The sequence below is a fragment of the Equus caballus genome, chromosome X (assembly GCF_041296265.1).
Source record: "Equus caballus isolate H_3958 breed thoroughbred chromosome X, TB-T2T, whole genome shotgun sequence".
Lineage (NCBI taxonomy): Eukaryota > Metazoa > Chordata > Mammalia > Perissodactyla > Equidae > Equus > Equus caballus.
In genome coordinates, this window is record NC_091715.1 from 31,139,092 (window position 1) to 31,157,108 (window position 18,017).

General features: G+C 40.9%; 1 protein-coding gene across 1 annotated transcript in view; it reads left to right on the top strand.

Moving 5' to 3' along the window:
• Positions 1–16,068, top strand: part of CYBB (cytochrome b-245 beta chain) — a 33,354-nt gene extending 17,286 nt beyond the window's left edge. Inside the window, exons 7-13 of the mRNA XM_001488424.6 lie at positions 1,365–1,494; positions 4,250–4,342; positions 7,064–7,317; positions 8,194–8,356; positions 9,563–9,709; positions 12,203–12,327; positions 13,439–16,068. Coding sequence (XP_001488474.1) covers positions 1,365–1,494; positions 4,250–4,342; positions 7,064–7,317; positions 8,194–8,356; positions 9,563–9,709; positions 12,203–12,327; positions 13,439–13,565 — 1,039 coding nt within the window. The 3' untranslated portion in view covers positions 13,566–16,068. The remainder of the gene's footprint in view (positions 1–1,364; positions 1,495–4,249; positions 4,343–7,063; positions 7,318–8,193; positions 8,357–9,562; positions 9,710–12,202; positions 12,328–13,438) is intronic.
• Positions 16,069–18,017: the final 1,949 nt, after the last annotated feature.

Sequence of the window (18,017 nt, forward strand, 5' to 3'; positions counted from 1 at the left end):
GAGTAGGAGGCTCTAGACAACTAAGGGCGGCGGAAGTAGATGCTCAAGCCAGCCTAGAGGTGGCCAAGTATGAAAAGGGGAAGGGTGGGGAGAGGCAGCGTTGGGCAACCACTTATGTGTATTCTTGATCAACTTCCTGCCTCTGACCCTGATCAACTCTTTCTAAGCACTGAAAACTCTTTAGACAAAGAATCTCTTGACTCTCCTAAAGCAATTGAGTATCTTTAAATGGGACTTTGTCATCATCCAGCTGTTTCAGAGAATCCTAGAGAAAAAAAATGAATCTCTTCCCCTGTCTAGTTTAGCAATTCCACCACTTTACACTTGTATAGTTTCCGAGATACGCATTTTCCTTTGGTGCAGGTGGGGGAGGTTCGTTTACCCCACTCTCCATTTGCGGGGAATCTGCTCCTTACACTGGTTGGCTGATGGCTCACAGTCTTATGGCTAGGTAGCAGCTGAACTGGGATTAAAATTCAGGTTTTCTGCCTTCTGGTCCTGGCATTGAGAAGAGAAGGAGAAAATCAGATTTTTTTTTTCTATCACTTACTCCCCATGTGAACTTGGGCACTAAGAACTTTAATGGTTATCATTTTTTGGACCCTTACTTCATGCCTGGCGTTTGTATGCATCATGCCAATTGATTACCCCAATTAGTTACTCACTTAGTAGTTATTGAATTGAAGTCAGTGGGCTCTGAGCACTTCAAGGGACACACCATTAGTGTTACTGTCTGTGAGAATGTCATAGTCTCCACAAAGTTAAATCTTCTTAAATTGATTTCAACCTTTTGATTTAATTTAGACAATTTTGAAACAACAAATAAAGCACTTTTACTAAGCCTCAGGGCTGCTGTGTATGATTGTATGGGTTATCGACTACACAAGGGTACCTGGTGATGGGGAGTAAAATTAGCCCATACTCTGCTGGCCAAGTTCTGCTATAGGACTGTCCTTACAGAGGGGGCATCTTGTTCTAATTTGTACAAAGGCACTATATGGGCTAGCACTCACTCTGTTAGATTTGCAGTTTTTCGGTTTTTGTTTGTTCGTTTGTAAATAAAGATAATGCTCAAAACAGAAGCACAAATGCTCCCTTTAAGGAAACATGTATTGATGATTGAAAACTTACCCTCTATAATGTTACATATAGATAGTTTTTGTGCCACTGTGTGTAGGTTTTTTTCCATTGCTGAAAATCACATATTTTCTTTCCCTTCCTCTAATCTATTTGGAGGGGGCAATAAGATATTATTTTTAAGTGAAAAGTACAGGTCCCACATTAGAAATATGCCCAGAATCTCAAAAAAACTAAGAACTTAATTTCTTGCTACTAAATGGTCTGGACTTACATTTCCTCCTCAGGAGAATTGTACGCGGGCAGACCGCACAGAGTTTGATTCAACACAAGCCAAAAATATGCTGGAAAAAGATCGATGAGTGGGGAAAAATAAAGGAATGCCCAATCCCGCAGTTCTCTGGGAACCCTCCTATGGTATGTACAATTCGTTGCTGCTACTATGGTTTCTTTACTGACAATCTTCAAAGTGTGTCTAAGAAATACATGCAAATGTCATACGAATGTCATGGAACTGCTAGAATGGTGTAAGTATCTACTTTGCTATACTTATTGTCTGGAATTATTTCTTGAAAAATAAACTTTCATTCATCTTTTTTGAATGTCTTGATATGAAACTTGGAAAAGCATTGTTTGTTTGTTTTTGCTGAGGAAGATTAGACCTGAGCTAACATCTGTTGCCAATCCTCTTCTCTTTATTTATTTATTTATTTTTCTTGAGGAAGATTAGCCCTGAGCTAACATCTGTGCTGATCTTCCCTCTACTTTATATGTGGGTTGCTGCTACAGTATGGCCAAGGAGTGGTGTAGATCCACGCTTGGGATCCAAACCCGTGAACCCAGGCCACTGAAGGGGAGTGCACCAAACTTAACCACTACGCCATTGGGCTGGCCCCTGGAAAAGCATTGTTTTTGAAATTGCTGTTTGGGTTCAAGAATTTTCAGCTCTTCTCTTCTGGATATGAGGGCCACAATAATACTAGTTAATGATTTTCAGAGGGATTCCATCTGAACTGAGTTGGATAGCTCAGATAAACACTTATAAGGAGCTAGGAGCCTCTTCAGATACCAGGAAGTAAGGCTTTCTATACAGCTCTCACAGCTGAGAAGGAAATTGATGAGGTGATATACAGGGCTCCCTTTAGGCATCTGGAGATACTGTCTATGAGACATTAAGGAGGCTAGACAGCCAGGTTTAGACCAACACTCAATGGCACTGCATGGTAGAGCAGGAGTGTGGCAGGGACGACATGCTGAAAGAGATCCATTTTGTGTACTCTCCATATCTCTGCTACACTGAGTGAGAAGTGGGCCCTGTGGTCTTCATATCTTTTCCGCCATTGGCAAACATTATACTTTGTTGGTTATCATGCTAGCCATTGGTGTAGAACTAGGCAAAAATCAGCATTTGTACAGGACTTCTGAACATGATTATTTTTTTCTTAAGTACAGTATAATATAAAGGCAAATTTCCCATCCCATTTTCTCCTTTCTTTTTTCCTACTCTTCTAATATAGGGGTATTCTTCCTCTAGAAGAGGGACTTAACATCTCTAAGCATCCTTGCTCATTAATGAAAGTGATTAGATACACCAGTGAACTACTCCCACTACATGCAGTCATCAATAGAAAGGATAAAAAGGGAACTGTATTGTGGTTCCTCTTGTGGGCTAGGGGAAGGCACATTTCTTCGAAGACAGCTGGAGAACTACTACCTTGACAGACATCTACCTCAAATGAACTTCTGGGTTTCTGGGGATATTAGAGTCAATGTCCAAGACCTGGCTGCATTCAATGGGTCTCTATGGTGGCACCCAGGTAAATAGATGGATGATACCATAGTGTTTTAAAAACCTGTCCCATGAAAACAATGGCCAGTAGCAGAACATTTGTAACTTCTGGGGCAGATATTCTTCAACTCTGACTGGAGATAGGGACATTCAGGTGCTTTCAACTTCCAACAATAAGTTTCTAAAAATATAATTTAGTAGAGCCCATTGACTGATGATTGGATAAAGAAGATATGGTATATATATATACAATGGAATACTACTCAGCCATAAAAAAGAACAAATCGTCCCATTTGCAACCACATGGATAGACCTTGAAGGTTTTATGTTAAGTGAAATAAGCCAAACAGAGAAAGACAAACACCATATGATTTCACTCATTTGTGGAAGATAAACACACTTACAGACACAGAGAACAGTTTAGTGGTTACCAGGGCGAAGGGGGGTAGGGGGTGGGCACAAGGGGTGAAGGGACACATTTATATGGTGTCTGACCAATAATAATGTACAAATGAAACTTCACAATGTTATAAACTATTATGACCATAATGAAAAAAAATAATTTAATGGAAAGACCATATGTGAGACTATGGGAAGCACTCTGGGATTTTTTTCCTTCTTGGAATCCATTCTGGAATGTCATCTTTTGGATGATATTGCCTTCTAAAATTCTTTACTTCTTCAGGTATTAAACTAGCAACCTAACTGACTGAGTCCCAGGATGGATCTGTTTGGCCTAAATGTTTTTATATAGCCAATAATGCCACAGGGTAGTTTCCAGTGTTCTAAAACACCACAGATTCTGACAAGAGGGGAATCTAGAGAAATCTGAAATTCTTTTGGTTTGTCCTTATTCAGCAAGTGCATTGCATAGCTCCTAGAACTTAGCAGGATATTGGAGAAACAGCTAAATTCTTGTATGAAATTTCTCGTCTTGCAAAAGATCAAACTTGGACTACATAACTCAGAGAAAGAAATTGCAATGTTGCATTAAAAATATGGTGTTGCTGAAATACTATCCTTTAGACAAATGCTAATTCTGAAACCAACCTTGCTCTGCTGTTGGGTTATTGCAACTGCTGTTGCAACACTTGGAGGAAATCCTATTCTTGTGAGCATTTCCTCTTGGGAAAGTTTCATACTGTAGCTATAGTTCCCCAATGTGGCCAGGGAGAATGCTCATTTTTACTGGCTCAAAAATTTATTCTAATTTTAGATATTTTTCATGCATTCTGTTTTAGAAGAAATTTACTAATCAAATATCAAATATTTAAACAAGCCTACAAAAATTAACTTGACTTTTAAAATGTTTTGTCCCCATGAATCTTTTATTAGCTATCACCCCTTAACACATCCTTTTTTTCTTTTTTGCTCTGATTACAGACTTGGAAATGGATAGTGGGTCCCATGTTCCTGTATCTCTGTGAGAGGTTGGTACGGTTTTGGCGATCTCAACAGAAGGTGGTCATCACCAAGGTATTGGCTGGTTTAGGAATTACTGATAGTATCTATGTCATGAACAAGTCTACCCAAGTTGTCGATGTCATTGGTCAGGGCTCTGTTTTACTCAGTTTCTTTTGATTACACTTAGGGCGGAGAGAAGACCCACAGTTTATTTCAGTGTACTGAGCTTCATGGTCAAGTGGTTTGGCCTTTTAACTGGGGAAACTAGAAGTTAACATTTTCTGTTGAAAAAAAACCCCATGTGTTTTGTGTATGTGAATCTGTGCGTGTGTGTGTATGTCTGTGTGTGTATGTGTGTAGAGAGAGAGAGGGGAGGAGCATAGAGCATCCGATTAGTGTAGAGTGGAGAAGCAAAAGAGGTGAGTTCGAAAGGGCAAACAGTGAGCCTTAAAATATTCAAATACCAAAAGAACCAGGGAAGCAAGAGTAGGTGTGATTGACGCTGAGATAGTTTTCTAGTTCCCCTTCACCTCATTGTCTGTGCTTTGTATGTAATCACAGAATATTAGAGTTAAAGTGCCCAAGGTAGCAAGCAAGTTAGTAACTAAACTGCATCTGGAATTGAGTTGCCTGACTCCAAGTAGATAGTGGCTTTTCCCCCACGCTTCTATGCTGCTTCTCATCAATCGATCAATATCCAACTAAATAAATAGAAACGGAAACTCCTTGTTATAGTTTTAGGAAACACCAGACAAAACTATTTTTGTCAAATAAAAATTCATTCAGTTCAATTCAGTTCAAAAAGTATTTGCCAAAAGCCTACTATGGGTTACTTTCGCAAAACACACAAATTCAGGAGCCGGCCCGGTGGGGCAGCGGTTAAGTTCGCACGTTCTGCTTTTCAGCAGCCCGGGGTTCGCCAGTTCGGATCCCGAGTGCGGACATGGCACTGCTTGGCAAAAGCCATGCTGTGGTAGGCGTCCCACATATAAGGTAGAGGAAGATGGGCATGGATGTTAGCTCAGGGCCAGTCTTCCTCAGCAAAAACAGGAGGATTGGCAGCAGTTAGCTCAGGGCTAATCTTCCTCAAAAAAAAAAAAAAAAACCCACACAAATTCTTCCTGTCCTCAACCCTAGCTTTTCTTTCTTGGTATCTGTGGAGGGTCATAGTAAAGTTAGTGCAGCTGGCACTGGAAATCTTGAAATAAATATAGGAAGCTACAACAGTTCTCCTTTTATGATACTTATGTTGTCTTATAGGAAAAATCCCACAGATCAGCAAAAAGAGCTGCCACAAAATTTTCCTTACTAGACAAGAACCTGCTAAACAGACACGTATTTCCCTTAAACGTATTTCTGAGGTAAACTTGTTTTCTTGTGAAGAAAATATTCATTTTCTTCTCATATCAACACACAGAAGAAACAACGTGTTACCCAAAAGTATTCCAGTTACAATGCTGTCCACTAGTACATTTAATTTAGTTCAATTCCAGTTTTGCTTGTGGCAGCAAAATTGCAATATGGTAAAAATTGTTTTCACCGAACAAAGTCGCAACATGGTAAACATAATTTTCAAAATAGTTTTTATAAATTTTTGTTTTCTGTTTTCAAAATGAACCTTTACAACTCCTTATTTCAAGGAAGAGGGAAGTTGGGTATGGGTCTATCAAATAAGATATATTTAAATCACAAGTTTTGGAAATGTTTGGCAACCGTTGTTAAAAGAATTTCCCATTCTCCCACTCCTCCTCGCTCAGGAAAAGAAAAGCCCAGCAATATCAGTCAACATTGGGAAGCTGCTACTTTGTTTCTATTGATTTTTCTTTCCTTTGATGTCTCTTGGTTTGTTTTTAGTTGTACATGTCTTTCTAGGTGTCTCAGGAATCGTCCAAAAAAAACCAGTGCATGAATTTCTATATAACAATAAGAGCTTTTCATTGTGTTCTATTTTCTGTTGATAGACATTTGGATTGTGTCTAATTTTTTGCTATTGTGAACAAATCTGTTATGAACATTCGTGTATATGGAGAATGAGGACTGCAATGGGTGGGTAGGGCCTTGCTTTGGGAGAGATGGATGGCGTATTCCCAAGGTAGGGAGAAATGTAGAAACAATGTGTGGAATCAGGCAGGTTCAAGGTGTGACTCAAGACAAAAGCTGACCAGCACAGTTAGGCTTGCCGTGGGGGATGCTGCTATATAAGTAGCCAATGGAGTCTCCTTCTTCTGTCTAGTTGCTAAGGCTCTGGATCATCCCCCGGGGAGACAGGAAGGTTGAGCAGGACACCATCTCTCCTTCTTGTCTCTAGTACCTGCCTTGACTTCTTAGAGAAAAAATATCACAATAGGCTGGTGTCTTACGTTGGACTCCACGGCAAAGACTCTGAGACAGAGAACTGCATGCAGAGGTTTATTGGGGCATGTTCTCAGGAGATGAACTTGTAAAATAAAAGAAAGGCAGGACTGGGGAGAAGAAAAAGCTGACCCTCAATATGGTGGCAACTGCAGCCCCAGCTGATCCCACAGGGAGTGCTGGAGTTGGATGGTCCCTCGGAGTTGTCCCAAATCGAGGAGAGGGGCCAGGCCTTTGGATCCCTGCATCAGCTCATTGCTGGTCACGGGCTGCAGCTGAGGGCAATTCCCAATGAGAGACACATGTGCCAGAGGAACTGCTATGTTGGCCCTGAAGAAGGAACTTGGGTGGGGCATCTTAGCTCAGTCTGATCCATATGGACACTGAAAAGGCAAGTATTTGGGGAAAGTGTAGTTTCCAGAGACATGTTTTGTTCCATAGGTGGTCACTCATCCTTTCAAAACCATCGAGCTACAGATGAAGAAAAAGGGATTCAAGATGGAGGTGGGACAATACATTTTTGTCAAGTGCCCCATGGTGTCCAGGCTGGAGTGGCACCCCTTCACACTGACCTCTGCCCCTGAGGAAGACTTCTTTAGCATCCATATCCGCATTGTTGGGGACTGGACAGAGGGACTGTTCAATGCTTGTGGCTGTGATAAGAAGGAGTTTCAAGATGCCTGGAAACTACCTAAGTGAGTATAAAGTGCATATTATGAAGGTGTACAAATTCAGGAAAAATGTCACTAAATAGCTCCTCTTCTCCCATCTCTCACTATACAATCTCCTGAGTCTGACAAAACACACAAGGTCTACAAATATATGTGGCTATCTCTGTGTTCCCCATTTTATATGTGTGGTGTGTTTATGCATATATATACATATAAATCTTATGTGAAATATAAAGTATTTGAATCGAATATTAGTAATGAATATTCCCAAGTTCCTTTAAATATGTAAAGGTCGAGGCCAAGGAATATTAATTTTCCTAACAAACAAAATTACAGTGTATCAAAGATATTCTTAAAATTTAAGTGCCGTACATTATTTGAGGGTCAATGCCATGGATTATTCACTTTGCCTCCTTCTTCCCACGTGCCTAACATGGTGCCAGGCACTCGGGAGAAGCTGAAGGAAAATTTGTTGAATAACTCAATGAATAGACAAGTGAAAAGTGGACCTACTAAATCTACAAGATATTATGATGTAGAAAATTCTCACTTTACTTCAATGTGCAGTGTAAGCAGGAATTTCAAGTGTAGGATGCCCTGGCAAGAGATACAGATGTGTGTGTGTGTGTGTGAGTGAAGGGGGCTGGGGAGATAAAAAAAAAATACCCCTGAGAATTACCAAATGTTTTCAGTTAGCTAAAAATTCCTCTTCTTACTTCCAACTCTAATGTTGACACTAAATTGGTTACTTGAAAGCTGTTTCACAGAAAGAAGCATCCCATACATACGTTGTTCCAGATTGAAGTGACATATTGCATACCCTCAGTAATAACATGTGCCCCATCCTACTCTGAAGAGCAAGACGTCTCTGTGACCATCTCCTCCCATGCTTCCCTCCAGGATAGCTGTTGACGGGCCCTTTGGCACAGCCAGTGAAGATGTGTTCAGTTACGAGGTGGTGATGTTAGTGGGAGCCGGGATTGGGGTCACGCCCTTCGCATCCATCCTCAAGTCAGTCTGGTACAAATATTGCAATAATGCCACCAATCTGAGGCTCAGAAAGGTAGGTTCTTCAATTTTTCAGAGGGCTTGGAGCAATCATCACCTTCTGCCAAGTGAAGCTTGAGAGAGCTTTCCGGGCAGAGGCTGGCACAGACCAAGGGAAAGGAAGACAAGTTCTGGGTGGTTCCAGAGAGGCAGGCTTCTCATAAAAGGGCCATTTGATAAGTTAAACGTGCTTCTATATAAGAAGGCCTATTATTGAAAGTAATATACTGTATTTGGATAGTATTACTAGAAATTTGGAAGAAAGTTGAGATAGAAAGTATTCACAACCCCAATCCAATAGCTATTCTTTGTGTACATTTCTAATGTTATCTACATGTTTACGTATTCTTAGAAAGTTGTAAATATTGAGTATGCATAATTTCATGTCCTGCTTTTTAAAAAAAATTATAGTGCTTTTCAGTGTTGTCACAGGCTCTATAATGATCATTTTCAATGATTCCTTCAGGTGCCATCGAGAAGATATAGAATAACTTTTCTAACATCCTGTGTTAGATATTGAGATGGATTCCATTTCCAGCCCACTCAATACCTTTTTTTTTTGCAGTGGGAGGGCAGGCGACATGTCTGCTCATATAACTTTCACTTTCTTATGGATATTGCCTCAGAATAAATCCCCAGGGTATTTTTTGTCACATGTCAATTTGGTTTCATTGCCTGATAAAGGACATCTTTAATAAAACTTGAGACATTCTAATCCTGTAGAGATAACCGCTAATAGGGACATTGAGCTTACCTCGACTTTTCATTCTCTCCTTTTCCTCTTTTCTATGTGGAGGAGGTATGGGTAGAACTACTTTTTTTTTCCGAGGAACTCAGCAATGTATGACAGTGGCAGGCAGGGACGCAGTCCTGTGGCAGCCACTGCTAGTCTAGCTTCCAGCGGTCTATCTGAGAGGCGGTACAAAGGAAGCCAGGGATTCTGGGAGGCCAAGAGCAGATCCAGAGGGAAAGTGGTGGGCTAATGTTTTTTTCTTAAACCATGTAATTCTGAGGCCAAGCTATTTATTTACTGCCCTGCCAGCGTGAAGGCCAGAGCAAATTCATGCTAACTAACTCATCAAATGTCCGGAGCTTTCTGAAAACCCACGTTCCTAGGCATTCTGAGCAGCAGGAAAAAGTTGAGGAGAGGGTAGAAATCCCTGCGTCAATGCTGCTGGTCTTCCTTCAATCTCATCTGCTTCCCGACCCGTCCCCCTTTCAGATCTACTTCTATTGGCTGTGCCGGGACACACACGCCTTTGAGTGGTTCGCAGACTTGCTGCAGCTGCTGGAGACCCAGATGCAGGAGAGGAACAACGCCGACTTCCTCAGCTACAACATCTACCTCACCGGCTGGGATGAGTCTCAGGTGGGGACAAGATCCCAAACCCCACGTCCTTCCCATAGTGCCCGGGGCTTTCTGGCTGCCCCTTGGTTATTGGAGTGTCTCATGCACTGTTTTAACCGAGAACAGCTGATGGATTCAGGTAATCCAGCCCACTCACTCTCCCTCAGTCTCCCCAACATGTTCAGACTGTTGAGACTGGATTTAAAGTTGGTATCTGTGGGACACATCAAAGCTAAAGAGCCTACAGTGAATAAAAGCTGTGACTTTGACCTTGTTAGAGCAATGCTCCCACCAGGGGGTCTCGAACCAGGTGGACAAGATGACCCACCAGGTTATGGGAAGAAATTATTAGCTTTCTCTCTCTCTCTTTATACACATGCGCACACATACATAGACATATATATCACTTTAATCTTATGTTTACTCATTTTTTATAATATACACAATACAGTTAAGAAGTAGTATTGGGGCGGGCCCAGTGGCGCAGCGGTTAAGCTCGCACTTTCCGCTTCTCGGTGGCCTGGGGTTCACCGGTTCGGATCCCGGGTGCGGACATGGCACCGCTTGGCTCGCCATGCCGTGGTAGGCGTCCCACATAGAAAGGAGAGGAAGATGGGCACGGATGTTAGCTCAGGGCCAGTCTTCCTCAGCAAAAACAGGAGGATTGGCGGCAGATGTTAGCTCAGGGCTAATCTTCCTCAAAAAAAAAAAAAAAAGAAGAATTATATGGCCCCAAATGTCGAAAGTGCCTCAATTAAGAAATTCTGAAACAAGTTAATGATTCCTAGGGCATAACATCTTTCTAAATGGGCCAACATTAATGACTTGGCTTGGAAGCAGCATAAGCTGTCCCCCTGAGTGAGGAGCTAAGGCTCGAGTCTCTGCCTGTTCTGAGCCAGCGTCTCCGCCGGCCATGCCCATACACTGGCTTCTCAGTCCGGACATCTTTCACATGCGCCTTGTGCCTGTGAAAACTGACTTCTTGTTTCGGTTTTGGCATATTATTTATCATAGCTCCTCCAAGTCTTAGAAGAGTCTTGTTGCAAATGTAGATCCAGGGACATGTGACGATGAAAATTGCTGCTCCAGAAGAAGTGGTTTCAAGATGCCACTTCTGCAATTTTAAAGCAAAACAACAACAAATATTTGATAAAAATGAAACCCAGGAAAAAATCTATAATATATCAATTGCTTTGCAGTTTTGTTATTTAAAAAGCCAGACACAGGGGCTGGCCCAGTGGCGTAATGGTTAAGTTCGCACACTCCGCTTCAGTGGCTCGGGGTGCGCACGTTCAGATCCCGGATGTGGACCTACATGCTGCTCATCAAACCATGCTGTAGTGGCATCCCACATACAAAGTAGAGGAAGATTGGCACAGATGTTAGCTCAGGGCCAATCTTCCTCACCAAAAAAAAAAAAAAAAAAAAAAAAATCCAGACAGTTTTTTAAATGGGAAATTTATTTGCATTGAAAAATAGTTTTTGCTTTGCAAAACTGATCCCTATAGGATTATTAAACCAGAGTAACCACCCTTCTTAACCTCATCCATCCCCTGTCCAGTGAATTTAAAACCTGATTTAATTTTTAAATAAGTTTAATTAGCCAATTTTATGAAAAATATCTGTTGTTCAAACTGAGGCCCCCTAGAATGATAGCTAAAAACAACATGTGACTATGTACACACACACACACACACGCACACACACACACAGACTGGCTTTAGGCTTGGTTTATGTCTCATTATGTTACCAAAATATGAATGCATTTGAGTCTAGGATTGTTTTAATTCTTAGAGATTCTTCCAAAGGAGTGGGAGTATATTAGGATGAGGAGAGAAAGTCGTAGAGCAGATGAGATGTAGAGCAGAGAGAAAAATAGTGAGACAGAGAATTTAAATCCCGCCCGCACTTCAAAACCTAACTCCAGGGCCCCGCCCTGTGGCCAAGCGGTTAAGTCCGCGCACTCCACTGCAGCGGCCCAGGGTCTCACCGGTTAGGATCCTGGGCTCGGACATGGCACCGGCTTGTCAGGCCATGTTGAGTCGGCCTCCCACATGCCACAACTAGAAGGACCCACAACTAAAATATACAACTATGTACTGGGGGGCTTTGGGGAGCAAAAGGGGGAAAAAATAAAATCTTAAGAAAAAAAAGTTTAAAAACCTAACTCCAATGCTGCCACTCTGAAACCTTCTTGTACCTTCCCACCCCACCTTCCTTCTTTGCTCTCATTGAAGTGTTTGTGCCTCTTCCATGGCTCTCATCATACCCTATTCTCCAAATAGGATTATTCATGTTTATACTTCAAGGTCTACCCTTCTAGTTTGCAAATTGCTTTAAGGTGACCTAGTTTGTTCATTGTTTACTTTCTAGCCTTCAGCCTGGTGCCTTGCCCCAAACATATATATGGTTAGAATGGGCAGCCAGAGCTTGGTTTATGAGATATGTAAATATATCTGTGTGGTTTTTTTATAGCATGTCTTTTTTTTTCTGAATTCGTGTCCTTTCCTGCAGGCCAGTCACTTTGCTGTGCACCATGACGAGGAGAAAGACGTGATCACAGGCCTGAAACAGAAGACTTTGTATGGACGGCCCAACTGGGATAATGAGTTCAAGACAATTGCGAGTCAACACCCAAAGTAAGGAGACCCCACCAAGGTGTTCTTGAGTCTCATGGTCTACCTAAAGCAGCAGCTCCCAAACATGGCTAAATTTGTATATTCTGGAAGCTAAAATACCTAGATTACTATATTCACACCCAATAGAAGGTTCTAGATATCTGTGACTTTAAGAGGGAGTCTTTAAATCACACCAAAATTACCTGGAGAGTTATAATGTATAAACAAAGATTCCCAGGCCCCCACCTCAGACTTTCTGAACCCTGCCCCTCCCAAATAGGGCCATAACTCAGTTCTTTTCTTTCATCTCCTAAATTTCACTACAGTATCTACTTCTTTTAATTCAAAACGATTTATGCTTCTTATTAAGGAAACACTGTCTCCACTTTCAGTTTTAGCTTTTGAGTCTAAAATCATAAGTTGACAGACATCCCAGAGTCCTTTCTTCCCTCACTAAAGTTTTAGCCATCATGAGACTTTGAGGGGATCCTCCATCTTGCTAGAACGCATGATAAACTCAAGAAATCACCATAAATATACCCTTTAGGCCATTGCTGCTTATATTCTAATGAGCATATGAGTCACTTGGGGATCTTTTTAAAATGCAGATGCTGATTTAGTAGGTCTGGGGTCCTGCCCAAGAATCTGCATTCTTAAAAAGACGACATCTAGGCTTACTGGTCTGGAAGCACACCTTCAGGAACATGGCTTTAGACTCTAGAATGCAGAGAGATGAAGCCACACCAAGCTTTTGGCAGAGTTGGTGTACCTAAAGTGGATTTGTTCCTGGTTTCAACATGCCGGAGAGGGTTTGGGGACACGGACCCCTAAAAGGAAGTAGCCCATGGACTCACAAATTCACCATTTTCTCTGTGGTAGAAGTTTCCATAAACCCTGCTTCAATGTCATTTTCAAGGGAAGGCAACTGCCTTTTAAAATATCTAACTGCCCCACAAACAGGACTGAGCCACTCTCCAGCAGGGTAATCTGAACTCATCATTTGTGGAAAGGACAAAGAAGCAGAGACGCCTCTGCCCTGGGGCCTAAAATCGATAGGAAATTCCCCATTGTGCTTTGTAGTCTATCCCATCCCAAAGGCTAAAACTGTCTTTTTTTCTTTCTTTCCCCAAAGTACCAGAATAGGAGTTTTCCTCTGTGGACCTGAAGCCCTGGCTGAAACCCTCAGTAAACAGTGCATCTCCAACTCCGAGGCTGGCCCTCGGGGAGTGCATTTCATTTTCAATAAGGAAAACTTCTAACTGGTCTCTTTCATGAGGAAATAAATGTGGGCTATGCTGCCAAATGCCCAAATAATGCTAGTTGATAATGTAAGTTTCCCCCTTGAAAAAAAAAGGAGAAGAAGAAACTATAATGTGATGGTTTTCCCTGAAAGGAATGTCAAAGATTGTTTGATAGTGATAATTTGCATTTGTTTGGGGCTTTGTCATTTTCAGCGCACTTTCACAAACATTATTTCATTTTTCCCTCATGCCAGAGATGCCAAAGAAAGGCAGGGCAAGGATCCTTGGGTTCAGTTTTTAGGATAAAATGAATGGGGGCTCAAAATGATGAAGTAACTTTCCTTAGATTATGAAACTGAGACAGGATCTAGGCCATCTGACGCCAGGTTTGGTAGTCTTTCCACGATACCAGGCTGCCAGGAAATAAGTTTGTATACTCCCCAAAAGAAGAAGCAAACTAGGGAGTAGCTATTCATTTTCCATTTTGTGTCATCTTTGTTATCATTATTGTCACGTCGAAGGAAATTTTCCAAATAGGAGATAATATACGCTGAGTGATTCAACTCTTAATAGTGACAGGATCGACATCAGAGCATACTCTAGTTTACCAAGACAGCAGCCTAACTGCATCAGAGATTGTTCTTGCGAAAGAATATTAGGCTGACTGAAATCAATGTGTTACCCAGCATTTACAATGTTGCTTGGCAGAGAGTAAGGATACTCAATGAAAGTTTGTGGAATGAATGAATGAAGAGACATTTAGAACCATGCAATGCCAGGGTAGAATTAATTTAAGGCCTTAAAGAGAAATATCTAAGGAAATAACTTCTGTTACTCTTACAGACCAAAGGAACCCGATTCTTCTGACAGTAGAGAACAGGCTAAAGATAGTAACCAATAGGATGTCCTGGAGGTTCCCTCACATTCTTGTTTGAAGCATGGAGGAAAGGGAGATGGAGGCAGAGAATGGACCTCCTACCATAACTGGCTGGCTCCTCTAGTCCTGCTCCCCGTGCCATGAAAGAAATGCAAACTGATTTACTGCCTGAAAGGGTCTCCTCCAGCCAGCACTTGTGAATTTGAAATTAAGAATTGTGACAAATATGTGTCTGATATGCCCATCTGCTTTAAATAGCATCCACCCCTTGTTTTACTTAAATACACAGAAAATGGATCTTGTTTGTGGGACTAACAGTTTATTGTTATATCATCATCATCATCATGAAATTTACATCCTAGAAACAAAAATCCCCCAGCTTACTGTGTAGGCATTGAATTGCCACCCAACGGAATGTTCTCGATCTGCGAGTTCAAGAGAGAGTCTCTAAATCACTGTTAGCGTGACTAGAAACAGTTTTTTTTTTCTTAGAACTGCTCTTATTTCTGGGAACTATAAACAGATTTGTTGGCCCCACCCTCTGGAACCACAGATATTTAGAGCTATTTAAATTTGGTAATGCGGAAGAAAGAGAAGAAAGCAAGGGGGAAGGGCAGAAGACTGGGTTAGGAAAGGGGAAGGAACGGAGAAAGAGAAAAGAAGAGTGAGAGAAAGCAAAAAAGGCAAAAGGAAAGTGTCAAGGAAGGGAGTCACATTGGTCACTTTCTACCCAAGGTTTCTTGAAGTTTTGTGTGTATTGAATATAATTGAAGGAGGCATCCACATATTCATTTTATTTTGATTACATATGGGATTGAATCTGAAATTCTAATCATAAATTTTGATGCTGAGTGGGCATCTGCAGGGGACTGGCATGAAGGAGTAAGAACTCAGTCGTTCCTTTGGGCTCCCAGGATGCCCAGGACATTGACAATTCAGGCTTGCTGCAGGAATGTGGCCTACCCAAAATAGCCCAGGAAGGTTTGCACTTATAGACACTTAGGTCCAGCCTGTTCACACTGCACCTCGAGTATCAGTTCATTCATTCAACAAATTTTTATTGTGCTGTTACCATGACTCACGCTCTTTGTTGACAGTTTCAGTTCTTGAGAGCATGGTGTGAGCAAGAGGGGGACCTCAGTTATAAGGAGCCTGAGAATCTTGGTCCCTCCAACCTATGTGGCCCAAGTAAAACCAACTCCATTTGTTGCTCTGAAAATGTTTCTCCAGGGTTTTCTACCTTTGACATAACATGGTTACCAAAATAGAGAGATTTGCCCTGTGTTATCCTGGTTATGAAAATGTGTAAAATTTTTCATCCTGGGATGAAAAATGAGTATAAAAGTGCTTGTCATTAGGACAGCTTCCTTCTTCATCCTTCTCCCAAGCCACCAGTCGCCAGCCGCCAGCACAGCTTCCTTAGCATTTAGCATTTAGTAACAGGTACTGAGAGAACGATTAAGCATTGTTTTTAATCTCAAGGCTATGAAGGCTTTTTTTAGTTCTCCTGCTTTTGCAATATTGCGTTTATGAAATTTGAATGCTTGTAGGTGTTGTGTGTGAATAATTTTGGGGGGCCCTGGGAGATAATTCCTAGGAAGAACTATTAAAATTGTGCTCAACTATTAAAATTAATGAACTCTCGGTGTCTGTGTTATTGATCTCCATATTAAAGAGTGAATTAAAATAAATAAATAAAGGGTGGATTCAGATAGCGAAGATTCGCTCTGCCCTAGCGGAGTTGTGAGTCTCTGTGTTTTCGCATAAGACATACCAAACACTGCACAATTTATGGATTGGGAAAGGAAAACTGAGTACTGAGTTCTGTGCTAATGTCCTGGTGGCCCTCACAGCACTGGTATAAGGGACAAGGGAGTGTCACCCCGCATCGTGGACAGAATTTCAAAGGTAATAATAGAAATAGCTAACACCTAGTAAACACCTTCTACTTTGCCAAACATCTTCCATACACTTCAGCTAATCCTTGAGGACACTGCAAGGTAGCCATTTTATCCCAATTTTGTTGATTAAAAAACTGAGGCTAAGAAAGGATAAATGATAGGCACAGACTATCCCTCAGCCACTGGGCGACGGTGTCAACATTAAATCCACATCTTTCTGACAAAAAAGTCCATGTTCTTTATACTACACTAGCAGATTAGACAAGGTATATGTAACCAAGGATCTTTTCAAAGCTCTTGTGCTAGGTACAGATTATGCACTAAGAATAGCTGTATAACAGCCGTGGTATAAACCTCTGGTTTATGCCACCTAAGTATCTTAGTATCTTAGTTTAGAAACACTGGTTAACTTGATTCATGCTAACTTTTACTTTTATTTTTTTAGTCTTTTTTTTATCGAGATATAATTGACAAATAAAATTGTAAGATATTTAAAGCATACAACATGATGATTCACCAAATAATGTTTTTCCATAGAATGACAACTTTCACCTCTATAGCTACAATGCAATGAACCAGTCCAAGAAAGCCAGCACTTATACAAAACTATCATTTACTAAATAGTCTCTGTATAGGTAACGTTGTGTCCTTAGTGCATTGCATTAGGAATTAGGTATTGTCGGTTTGTCCTATTATTGGTGATACTGAATTTGATCACCAGATTTCTCTGTTATAAATGTAAAGGTATCATTTTACTTTTGAACTAGTAAGTAACATTTGGGGACTACTTTGTGACTGTATAAATATCATTTTCTCCAATAACATTTTACCCAGTCGTTTTACCATGCGTTGATGAAATTTCACTGAATCAATTTTTATAACGATGGTTACAAAATATCTGGATTCTTAAACCTCAATAATCTGCCATTTTCTCTTCTTTTTTCCCCAGATTTATTGAGATACAATTGACATATATCATTGTGCATGTTTAGGAGGTATAACGTGTTGATTCGATACATTTATATACTGCAAAATGATTGCCAGCATAGCATTAGCAAACACCTCTATCCCATCCATAATTACCATTTTTTTTTGTGGTGAGAACATTTTAAGATGTATTCTCTTAGCAACATTCAAGTATCTAATACAGTATTATTAGCTATAATCACCATGCTGTACCTTAGATCCCCAAAACGTGTTCACCTAATAACTGGAAGTTTATACCCTCTGACCAATATCTCATTTCCGCCACCTCCCAGCCCCTGGTAACCACCATTCTGCTCTCCGTTTCTCTGAGTTTGGCTTTTCTAGATTCCGCATGTAAGTGAGATCAAATGGTATTTGTCTCTCTCTGGATATTTCACTTAGCATAATGCCCTCAAGCTTCATCCAAGTTGTCACAAATGGTAAAATTTCCTTCTTTCTCATAGCTGAATAATATTCCATTATATATATATATACTACATCTTCTTTATCAGTCCATCCATTGATGGACACCTAGGTTGTTTCCACACCTAGGGTATTGTGAATAATGCTGCAGTGAACATGAAGTGCCGATATCTCTACAAGATACTGGTTTCCATTTTTTGGATATATACCCAGAAGTGGGATCGCTGGATCATGTGGTAGTTCTATTTTTAATTTTCTGAGGAACCTCCATACTGTTTTCCATAGCGGCTGCACCAACTTACA